General features: G+C 37.3%; 1 protein-coding gene across 1 annotated transcript in view; it reads left to right on the forward strand.

The window, feature by feature from the left end:
- The window catches only part of LOC117306956 (microtubule-associated protein futsch-like), an 80,476-nt gene that overhangs the window by 22,591 nt on the left and 45,294 nt on the right, over positions 1-12,591 (forward strand). The window contains exons 7-12 of the mRNA XM_033791559.1: positions 2,313-2,455; positions 4,876-4,943; positions 5,296-5,393; positions 7,173-7,196; positions 11,416-11,589; positions 12,078-12,175. Of these exons, the coding sequence (XP_033647450.1) occupies positions 2,313-2,455; positions 4,876-4,943; positions 5,296-5,393; positions 7,173-7,196; positions 11,416-11,589; positions 12,078-12,175 (605 nt within the window). The remainder of the gene's footprint in view (positions 1-2,312; positions 2,456-4,875; positions 4,944-5,295; positions 5,394-7,172; positions 7,197-11,415; positions 11,590-12,077; positions 12,176-12,591) is intronic.

Raw genomic sequence — 12,591 nt, forward strand, 5'->3', positions numbered from 1 at the left:
GGAATGAAATGGTTGTGGAATATGAGAGTGCCACTCGGTTCAAAAAGAAAAGAAAAAAAGATAATGTACCAATACAACTACATTTCGTGCTGCAAAGGCACAAAATTTCTTGGATTTGCTCGCAAATCTTTGTGCCTTCCGGCCAAAATTTAACTCATAATTTTTTATTGGTAACCAGAGTGAGTTATTCCAATCCAAAATATAGACATTCTTCAGCTTTTGAGTGATTTGAGAAAATTCTGTCTGTGGAAAGTCTCAGTTGTTATTGTCAATTTGAAGCAAGCAAGCCATCAGCTCTAATCTGTTAATTTCTAATTGCTAATAATAGATGCGTGAAATGAGGAGGAATTTAAACACATGTCTGAACTTTTGGCAATCATAATAATAATAATAACAACCATTCGTCCACCCTGCAAGAAAAAACCCAGATGTTATAGTCATGAGCCAGTTGCCCTGGATCTTCCCTTTCGGGGCTCAGTCTAGTTTCCATCAAGATAACTTATCAAGGCTTTTGACAAAAAAACTTGGTGTGGCGTAAACAGAATGGTTGGGTGCTCAAGCGTGGTGTGGGATAGATGATGAATTGATGCTGTATTGTTTCTGATGGTAATGACAACCATCTCTGCATGATCTAGCAGAATATAACTGATCGTAATTTGAACTCTATCTGAAAAGGATGGAACTGGAATGAATGTCCCTTGGAAATCAATTTGTCAGATAGTTTTGGGTGCTCTTGTGTCAGAAACATTTGATTGATTGGTCTTTACTTTGTTCAAACTGCGAAATATGTAATAATAATTTAACTTTATTTCAAGCCATTGGACACTTTCGGTAAACAGTATTGTTCAAAGGCCCACACTTCGTGTATCACAACTTATATATAAAATAACAAACCTGTGAAAATTTAGGCTCAATCGGTAATCGGAGGCGGGAGAAAATAACGGGAAAACCCACCCTTGTTTCCTCACGTTTCGCCGTGTCATGACATGTGTTTAAAATAAATCCGTAATTCTCGCTATCGAGAATTGATAATTGTTTTCTCAAAAAGTAAAGCATTTCATGGAATAATACTTAAAGAGAAGTTTTTCACCATTACCTTCTGTAAACCCTGTAAGTTATTTGTAAATCTGTGAACTTTTATTTTTGTCCTGTTCCGAAAGTGTATAATGGCTTTAAATTTATAATGGCCCGGTGTTGCTATCTCTAATTGGTAGTATCTTCCATGTATCAATGGACATGTCATATTTGGGGGAAATAAAAATATGTTGTACCTCCTAAAAAAAAGGAAAAATGATGGAGCTGGAATGAAATTGGAACCAATTTGTCAAAAACAATTTGATTGATTGGTCTTTACAAACAAAGATGTGCAATTATTTCAAAGAAAATAATGTTAGCAAGTTTTAATTTATGATTTGTTTATTATCATTACAAACAAAGTATCACAAGGCATCACATCTCTGAGCTCTGTTCACCATCACCTGTACAATTTGTTTAGATTAATGATTGAAACAGAAACAGTTGTTTATTTATGCATGAACAAGAAATTAATATATTTTAGAATGCAGGTGTCACAGATCTTTGACAGAAGGTGATAATTTTCCAATTGACTGATTGTTCAATGATATCAATGTTGATTTTAAAACTTGGAATTTATTATAATAGCAGTAACTCGTACAGGTACAGTTTTAGAGTTTGGATATGTACAAAGAGCTCCACTTTTCAAAAAACATATCAAGTAAAAAAACAAACTAATGGGTAAAAAAACAAAGTCTAAAAGGGTTTGAACAAAGAACAATTTTGTAGAGTGGGACTTGAACTAAGTCCTCCAGTTTAACGATCCAGTGCTCTACCAACTAAGCTATCCATCGTTACTGTTATGGCTTTTGACTGGCATTCCAAGCAGAGAAATTGACAAAAAAGGGAGACTGCCAACATAGGGCTACATGTAGATAACTCAGTTGGTGGAGCGCTGTCACGTTAAACCAGAGGTTGTTGGTTCAAATCCCGCTATAGTTAATTTTCTTTGGTCAAACCCAAGTTATAAAAAAACAAAAAACATACACACTTTTCTGTGAACATTTCATGGGATCATGGGAAAAAAAGTTTACGATAAAACAGCTTGTTATAAAAGCATGTTTAGTTAAATTGTCTTTTTTGGGGGGAGAGTTAAACAAAATTCCGGCAGGCCAAACTAAATCAAGACAAAGAAGTGTGGATTAAATAAAGAAATTCATGTTTGTTTTCATAATCCAGATGGTTGAATTTTTTCATTCCAAAAATTAAAAGATGACTTCCTTTTTCATTTGTCACAGATCTCACAAAACATATGGTGTCCGACTTCAACTCTGTCATGATGCTGGTAGCGCAGGGCAACCGGAACCGCACTACTGCTGAGACCCATATGCATGAAGCTAGCAGTCGGTCACACGCGATATTCACTCTCAACTTTGTACAGGTACTAAGCAGTATTTAATTAAATCATTCAAAATGATGTGTATTTATAGATCCCAAACAGACCCAGCTACCATGATTGTTATTTTGTGGGGCTCAGTATCTTGTAAAAGCTTGTGACGATACGTGCATCCCACTAAATGCAGAGAAAACAGGGTGTTGGCCTCATTAATAATTTTTAGTCTCTCAAAATTTTCTTTTATAGACAGACTTGAGAGTCCAAGAAAAGTCACCTAGTGTTAAAGTTTTACTCAATTGCGACATTGACGTTGTTGACTTCCAAATGTTGGCTCAATTGGTCATCGAAGTTGTAAGAAAATAATGAAATATACATGTAAAACACCCTTGTTGCATTGTTGCACCCTTGTTGTCCTTTCAGGCCATACATTCAAAACTTTGGGGGAAAAAACCTCTGTCGCTAAAACTATACATTACTTCAAAGAGGCGTTTCTTAATTCTACCAATGCTGTATTATATTAACAGCTCTCCAGTGCTCCAAGTTAGTTTTTATGATCTAATTCACGGAGTAACTACCAAAACCCTTCCCTAAGCTGACTTTGGTATAGTGTTTGTACGGGTACCAATACTGTACTTGATGTTTTTAAATTAACGCACTATGTCAAAAATCAAAAGTGTACCATCACTTTATGAAGATGATGACCAAGACTTGTCATTATTCTTCTGACCTACGTATAACCTGCTGAACAGAATTCAGATATTGAATGTCCGATCGGTTCAGTGGAATCAATATGTATGTAGGTAACATCTGGACCGTTCTACGTGTTAGGAAGTATATGATGAAATGGATGGTTGCTTTGGTAATATCAATTATACAATACAAAACTTATATGGTGTGTATATCCACCTGGATGCAGTCAGGGTTAACATACAAGGTCAGTAGTTGGGGTTCTTATACAAGGACAATAGTCAGGGTTCCAGACAAGGACCATAGTCAGGGTCAAGTTTGCGCAAGGATGGTTAACGAGTGGTTGTTAAGTGACTTATAGAGGGCATGCGCACAGAAGTTGAATTGGAACGACTCTTGTCATGTCTTCCCATGGCGATCGACAACTTAACGCACGTTAACACAACTTAACACAACTGGTCCACTCTGCACTGTTGCATGAAAACGGCTATTTGGGAACCAGCAATGGGACCATGCCTGGTTGGTTGGTTCCAAATAGTCGATTAGCGTAGTCCATTGTTGACTAGACAGAGTTCAGGCAAACTTAGTCAAACTATGGTCAACGATAGTCCTTGCGTGAACTTGGCCCAGGCTTCACATACAAGGATGGTCATTAAGTTTGAAACTTGACTTCTCTTGGCTTATTGGATGTCTCTTCAAACTAGCCCAACAGCCAAATACCTTGGTGTCACACACACTTTACTACATTAATGCTACATGCTGTAATGATATATCTCCTAGCATGTGTCCCCTAAACTGGCGGGGAATTCCAGTACTAATGAAATTAAGGGAGTCAATAGAGGACAGTCTATACATAAAATATGATTTAATTCATGGCTCTGTCTTCATTTGTGCCAACCATGTCGAAGTCTATGTCCTTTATAAGCATAGAATCAAATGGCCAATAACTAGAGGGGATCATGTTGGCATAGTGGTATCTTGCTTTGCCTTTTACTCCTCAGATCCTAGTCTGAATCCCAGCTTAGACAGCATGGCATGTGGATTGAATTTCGGTCTAATTCAGACATTGCCTTATAGGCACACACACTTTTACTGTTGTTATTCCTTCAAGGAACAAAAAGCAAGGAATCTTCAAAGGTGACTATTATAACACGGAATTAGTCTGGCTCTGAAGAGAGGACTTGATGAGTTAAGGCCCGGTCACACAGGCCTCGATAACGAGAATGAAAACGAGAATGTTAACAATACATGCCCTGAATAAGCTTGGGCATATTCTGCGTGAAGCCATTTAAAAATAGAATAGCTCTTTGTGTCGTGATTGTTATCGTTTTTCGTTATCGCTGCAGTGTGACTCGTTCTTAAGCAGGGAGTTTTAGATATTAGGGTTTCCCCTTCCCATATCTGAAACTGACTGTTTATCCGTCACTACATTTATGACTGCAATGTAAAGGCTATCCTGTTATTGATGTTATTGACAAAGTTTTTCTTTTGATGGTTTATGAAAAGAAAGTTAACAATTAGACTTGGCTTTTGTATACTATCTTCAAGTCTACATATTGAAAAGGTTCATTCATAAGAACTGCTTTTGAACATTGAAATGAGTGATTTTTGTTCAAATTACACGCAAACGTATGCCAGATTGGAAGTAAAGCTGGAAGTAGCGAAACCTTTGGGCCTGCAGACGATACGCATGGGTGTGCTGCAATGACTTACCAATAGGATAAACTTAATCAAAGCAAACCCTCCATTCTCCGTATCTGTACACATTCTATTTGCAGGCCAAGATGGTGAACAACTTGCCAAGTGAGATCGTTAGCAAAATTAACCTGGTGGACTTAGCTGGAAGGTATGAAAGTTCATTGTCATCTATTACTCAATGTCTTTTATCAAGCAATACACCACATGGGAGACTGACTGGGTAAATTTTAAACTAATGTTTTTTTTGTTGAATGAAAGAAACTATACTTGAGCGGGACATCTTATTTTAATCAATTTGTTTGAGTGACACAGGGTTAAAGTGTGGGTTTTGTCACTGTTATGAATCATAACGTCATTAAAAAACAAGTTCTCAAAGTAATACTTTAATATGATTGATGAGTCTAAAAGGGTATCAAAATACTTCAATATTTCAAGCATTTTTCTAAAAATAGTTGTGAATTTGTCAAAATATTTCCATACATTTTCTTTCCTCCACCCAGTGAGCGAGCCAATCTGAACTACAGCAAGGGTAGACTACAAGAAGGAGCCAACATTAATAAGTCACTTGTCACTCTGGGAAACTGCATCTCAGCACTAGGTTAGTAGTCTTGTTGCTTCCAAATTGTTTCCTTCATCTGGCCATATTTGAGTAGTAGAATTTCACGATCCTTCACCACATGATTTGGCAATCTCATTTACTAGAACAGCATTTTTTGGGGTCATTTGGAGTTGTTAAAGCATATACTCAAAAATTCCATTGAAAATAATCAATGGGATTAAATGGGATCCCATTGAAAATTTGAATGGGATTAATGGGATTCAATGGAATTGGTGTGGAATTTGGGACATATTCAATGGGATCCAATGGGATCCATGGAAGATCCCATTGAATCCCATTGAATCCCATTAAAACAATGGGATCTCATTGAATCCCATTCAAAATAATAATGGGACTCCAATGGGATTCAATGGGAATTTTTTCCTGAGCTAGATTGCATCTCTGACTGGTAGCAGTACATGCCTAGGCCCATCCAGCACTCACTACTGCATTACAATAAACAATAATTATTTACTGCCTTGCAAATGAACATACTCATCAAACGTTATACCATTGGAAAGAGTATATTGTTGTCTTTAATGTTCTGCCATGTTTCCCATCTCATGTCACTAGTAATGAGATTGTTAAGAAAGACACTTATAAGTGTGTCTTTTTCATATATGGATTTTCCTGTAGCACTAACAGTGTTTATGTGTTCTCCGAGAAACCCTGTATAACAGGGATCATCTTAGTTTTCATAAGAAAAAGTCATGAAGAATTTTTTTATTTCACAACAAAAATGATCAAAATCCATTGGGAGACAGAAATACACGGGGTGGATCCGGGATAGGGGACAAAATATGCATGGTGAAAAAGTAACAATAGACCGTATTGAATAACCCTTTTTTTGCGTTGAAAGCCATCATCTTGTAGGGCAAACCGTATGCGCGTCTTAATGCGTACATCAATGAGGCACGCAGCACGCAGCAGTCCCAGTTTGATTTCTACATGGCACATGTACGCACACCCTCATGCACACGCTCACAGACGCCATGTTGTAGGTCAGATTTGAATAGTGACGTCATATTCAATACGGTCTATAGCTCCTCCACTAACTACCACACTGTGCATTATAGGCTGGTAAACTGCTCAAAACAGTTTTAGACTGGAGATGTGGAAGGGGGTTAATTGCTGCTATTCGTCCCATGGATCTGCCTAAGAATGGTGATAGGCCATTATGAAGAAGATAGTAAAAGCCTATTATGAAGAGGGTCAACATTTTCAGTAGTTCCAGAAGGACGCCTGTAATGGTATCTTTTTGGACTTCATATAAGAAATGAATGAGTCTCACTCACCTTTGCTTCCCCCCAGAAATGTTGCTAACTTTGGAGAGTCCCTTCCCACATTCTCATCTAGGGCCAATTTCATAGAGCTGCATAACATATTGCTTAACAATTTTCTGCTGAGAAAAAATGAGCGGAACACCAGTCACAGATGGTAAGGGTGAAATGGTATTTTGGCTGGTTACTTTTACAAATTCTGGTAAGCATAACTTGTTGTGCTTGTCTACTTTTTATGCATTGGATAATTTTTCATTCGGACACGACCTTTACTTTGACCTCTTTATTTGAATGGAAGTAGGTCAAACCTTGGGCCGTTTGGGCCACTAAGGTCAATTTGCGGCCGTTTGTGGCCATCATGGTCTCTAAAGGGTGAAGCAGCTCTATGATATTTGGCCCTGACTCCATGGGGATATACAGTAGTGCTTCCGGCTTGAGAGCATGTGGTTGTGACTAACATGCATTGTGTGTCTTTGTTTCTGCTTGTAATTTTTGAAAGGCATGCCAGAAGAGGATGACGACGGTAAGACATGATATCAAAATCCATCCCTTGCATTGTTTGATTCATTCATCATGCATGCTGCGTTGTGTATGCTGGCTTAATATTAACTCATGTTGTGCTAACTATGAATGTATGTTCTTAAACTGACTCACCAAACCTGGTTTAGTTCTACCAATTCATCCCCAATAAAAAACAACAACATTTGAATGAATGTGATTGCGAAGCTAATTACGAAATCCTATGAGTGGTTGGTATCTAAAGGACAAAGTAAGCATTGTATGAAACATTTGATCTTTTTAAGAAGTTTGTTTTGACACACCCACCCAACCACCCTGAATTAGTTTAAACAATTATTAACATACTGTAAAATATTCAATTAGAATTTCATCCAACTGAAGAACAAAGTAATGCCTCAAGTTAACCAGATGTTTTAGAACAATGTTGTCCATGCTCAGTGTTTGCAATGCTTTTGCAATTGTTTGTCTTATCTGGCAAGCTGTATTTCAAACATGCTGTATGGCAGATATTTGATCTATAATGGAATGGTGCTAAATCAAGAAGGAAATTCATACTTTCTTTTCAAATGTATGATCGGAATTTTTTATCAAATCATTGACTTTATGCAAGCATTTTGTGCAGTAATCCCACTTTTACAACCTGATTGCTCAGCACCCCTCCATCGTCAGATATCCCTCGGCCTTGGTTCTCGAATCAAAGATTCTTGCCTTACTCCAGAAACAGACAATTTACCATGTCCCCAAGGAGGACTCGAACCGAGGGATTTGTCTCTCCTTTGTGCGCTTGGGCTGATCGGATGGGATTGGCATAGGCTGAGGGAGTTATGACGATGGTGGGGTGCTGTGTAAGCGTAGGTTTTACAGGGACTCCCAAATTACCTTTGATTTGGGGTAGTTTGTTAGAGATATTTCCATGGCGCTTACAAGCACAAGCACAAGTGCAACCTCCTCTCTTGGTCCGCAGCCTCACATCTTCTCTCAGAATGAGATATAGAGGGCACTCTTCATGCAAGCCATAGCTCGTCCAAATACTCTAGTGAAAAAATGTTTATAGCTTGTTTTGATGGCTTTTTCTAGCTGCACTTTTGCCATAGTAAACTGCGTTGCCTGATAATGTTCTCTTTGCTATTTCGTAACATAATGTAACTCACACCAAGATCATTTATGATGATGGAACATACATCATGTTGCACCGGTCTTAACAATAAACTGAACTAATAGTTTTGTATTGAACTCGACTCTAACAATAACAAATATAGAGTGCCTTTATTGTTCAATCAGAGGAATCTTACAGATGTTTAAAGGCACTGGACACTATTGGTAATTACTCAAAATAATTATTAGCATAAAACATTACTTGGTAACGAGTAATGGGGAGAGGTTGATAGTATATCATATTGTGAGAAACGGCTCCCTCTGAAGAAATGTAGTTTTTGAGAAAGAAGTAATTTTCCACGAATTTGATTTTGAGACCTCAGATTTAGAATTTGAGGTCTCGAAATCAAGCATCATCAACTTCATGTGACAAGGGTGTTTTTTCTTTCATAGTTATCTCCCAACTTGACGACCGATTGAGCTGAAATTTTCATAGGGTTGTTATTTTATGCACATGTTGAGATACACCAAGTGAGAAGACTGGTCTTTGACAATTACCAATTGTGTCCACTGTCTTTAAGTAGAAAAGTTTTACATTTATTCAAGCCCCATCAAAACAGGCTTGCTCCTCAAGCTTGGTGGTTCGTGTACAGAGAACCTGTGATGAAATTGTAAAACTTCAGAAAGCTAGAAAGTGTGTGTCAAAAGAAATGGTACAAACTGTATACTCATGAAGTCCTACGTAACAAAATGGGATGATGATTACATACCCACGTAAAAATACAATGTAGATGAGAACTCACTGAGTCATCCGCCAGAATTGAGTTTTATGCATACATTTTCCTTAGTTATGATAGGTGAAAATCACCCTTAATTAGGGATGTATTACTTTCACACAATGCTAAACTGATAAATTTCTTTGCATACTTCATATTTCTTTGCGTACTTTGTTATTATATTATCTTTCCATGTCAAAGCTTTTGTGTATTGATTTGAAATTTTCTTTTGTAAAGTAGATACACTTATCTTTGACTAAAGTGTTGTAATTTTAGTGAACTTTTTTACAACTATTTTTTACAGATAAGTTAAAAAGTATTTTAGTTTTCTCTATAGACAGATTATGTACATTTTTGTGTCACTGTTAATCATATCACTCATCCTTTCAGCTTTTGCACCAAGCACAGTCAATCTCTGTTTACAGATTATAAGGGTATAGGGGCATACTTTGGAAACGAAACGATCCTGCAAACAAATTATGTTTATCCGAAAAAATTTACTTGTTATTTTGATAGTAAGCATTGTTTGAAATTACTTCATCTGAAATGCTCTCACTGATCGATTAGAAATCAGTACAAATATTTGAATCTGAGAAAAAGTTCATGCATGAATTGTTTCTCAGATGTCTGAGGGTTGGTGCCTATCTGCACCCAGAGATGCAGTTTGTACACACTGTCACCTCGTTAAAGACACTGGACACTATTGGTAATTACTAAAAAATAATTTTTAGCATAAAACCTTACTTGGTAACGAGTAATGGGGAGAGGTTGATAGTATAAAACATTGTGAGAAACGACTCCTTCTGAAGTATTGTCATTTTCGAGAAAGAAGTAATTTTCGACGAATATGATTTTGAGACCTCAGAATTAGATTTTGAGGTTCCAAAATCAAGCATCTGAAAGCACACAACTTGTACAACAAGGGTGTTTTTTCTTCCATTATTATCTCGCAACTTCGGCGACCAATTGAGTTCAAATTTCACAGGTTTGTTATTTTGTGCATATGTTGAGATACACCAAGTGAGAAGACTGGTCTTTGACAATTACCAAAGGTGTCAAGGTCTTTAAACATGGTTGAATTATGCATTCATGTGGAAAAACCATGACAGTTGTTTTTGCTGTTTTCTTTTCAACACTGTATTCAGCTGAATTTTTCAAAGGATACTTTTATTGCATCTTTACTGATAATTTGCCCAACAAATCACCATTCTGTTGACTGAAACCAATCTATGACCCTACATTAAACAAAACATGTTTCATTTAAAACAGTTGTGCTTTTTTTTTAGTTCGGTAACACATCATTACCTCTGAAGTATTAACATTCTTAGGTCTTTACTGCATTGACACTTTGCTTTACTTTAGATAAGAATGGGCTTATGTGACCACAAGAGGGCAGCAGCTTGGGGTGTCTACTTTTAAATTTACTGATCTTGTTTTTAGGCATAATATAGTGTGATACATAAACTAATTAATTGTCTTACTTTAAAGGATGTCTTAACCTGGTTCAAAAGTGTTCAAACATTTTATCTTCCTTTTAACAATACTACTTGATTTTTTTTAACTGTAATGGAATAACAAGTTATTATCCCTGAATGTCTCTAATTTATTCTCCTTCTATCAGAAAATAATATCTAATAAAAATGGTGGAACCCTCAGCCCTTGACCAAGTCCCGTTCAGTTGAAAAAGAGTGTTGGAATTACCTTGGGTGTCCATTGCTACTTGCGGTTGTGTCCAATGCTGTTGCTGTGATGCCCAGTTCTAATGCCTAGGTGCCCTATGTCTTTGCCATGGTGCCCAATGCCATTGCTGTGGTACTCAGTTCTTGATGCCCAATGCCTTTGCCATGGTGCCAAGTGCTATTGGTGTTGTGCCTGTTGCTATTGCCTAGGTGCCCAATGCTACAGTCGTGATATGCCCTTTCCTAAGGTGCCCACCATGTGTTACTCAACACATTGTTGTGGTGCCCAACACTATTGCCATGGAGCCCTTTGTAAAGTTTCAACTGAAATGTATGCTCATTCATAAAAATGCCTTTTTACTTTGTAACTGTTGCTTTGGCCCTTCTGGAATGAAGCTCAAAACCCCTTTTAAAATCTGCTTTTATATTGTCCTTACGTTTTTAGGTAAAATCTGTGTTTTTATCAGAAATATTGCAAAATGGGGAATATCAGAAAAGTATTGTCTTTGGGATATGAAGGATACAACATTACAGTTCGGTGTGTGTAAATTGTGAACAAAGTGTATCTTTCCTTGTATTTCTTGTGTAGAAATAATGAACACTGTGCACTGTGAACAAAAGTCAGAACCATTGATCTATGTTTTCAAATGTTTCTTTCTCTTGGATTTAACAGCGGAGAGTTCAATGATGCTATCAGCAGCCAGTCTAGAAAGTTTAGCAATGAGTGAAGACGGAGAGGTATCAAGCCCCAAACGACGCCCTGGCTTTATTCCATATCGGAACTCGGTGCTTACGTGGCTCCTTAAAGACAGCTTGGGAGGGAACTCCAGGACTATTATGATTGCAAGTAAGACATCAATGCTGGGGGATGGCGTTAGTCTGGGTGACGCCAGATTTACAAAAATCAAAGAGGTTTTCTTGTAATTCTTGAGGGGTCTTTTGGAAGGAGTGCTGGCTCTGAGAAGTGCATTTCAGTTTAAGTGCCAAGGTTGTACATGCTTCTTGTACAATTTATTTTTTGTATTCTGAAAGCACCGTTATTGATATGTATGATCTCTTTTATGTACTCAAAAAGTGTCATCAATGACCCATAATGTACAAGTTATCACGAGAGGGCATTATCACTCAGAAATACTATTGACTTTGGGATGCACCAAGGCAACATAAATCAGCAAGATACATTTTGTTTGGTGAGAGAGACTTTTTAAAAACATTTTATATATAGCATTTTTAAGAGCCTAAAAAAGCTGGGCAATTTAAATAGCCTGTAAATCGTGGAAGGACTGCTGAAAAGCTTCTTTAGATATCAAATCTTGGCCCCTTTCTTCTTCACAGCAATATCTCCATCCAGTATCTACTTCAATGAAACAATGAGTACCCTCCGCTATGCCAGACGGGCGAAGAGAATCATCAACCAGCCTTTCATTAATGAGGTACGGTAGTAACAACTAGACTTTGAGCATATAAATTTTGGTTTTACCCTTGCACCGATGTGTTAGCACTGTATACTCAGTACTTTCCCAAGTTCTGTGAAAAAAGATCACAGGCATATTACTCGGGTGGGATTCAAACCCACAACCTTTGCAATTCTAGAGTAGTGTCTTACCAACTAGATCACCGAGATTGCCTGGTAGCTAGAGGCAGTTTGAGTCTTATGTTTTAGCAGTGGGTACCGCAACGATTTAATAGATGTTAGACTTTGAGCATAGTAGTTGAAAGAAATTATATTTTGGGTAGTGAAAGCTTTGAAAGGTTCATTTACAGAAAAATTACCACAATCTTATGATGATTTTACCCTGGCATGACTTTGTGCGTTGTAGATGAAGGGAGTAAAAGAATTGAAAGGTCC

Source organism: Asterias rubens, chromosome 1, assembly GCF_902459465.1.
Source record: "Asterias rubens chromosome 1, eAstRub1.3, whole genome shotgun sequence".
Lineage (NCBI taxonomy): Eukaryota > Metazoa > Echinodermata > Asteroidea > Forcipulatida > Asteriidae > Asterias > Asterias rubens.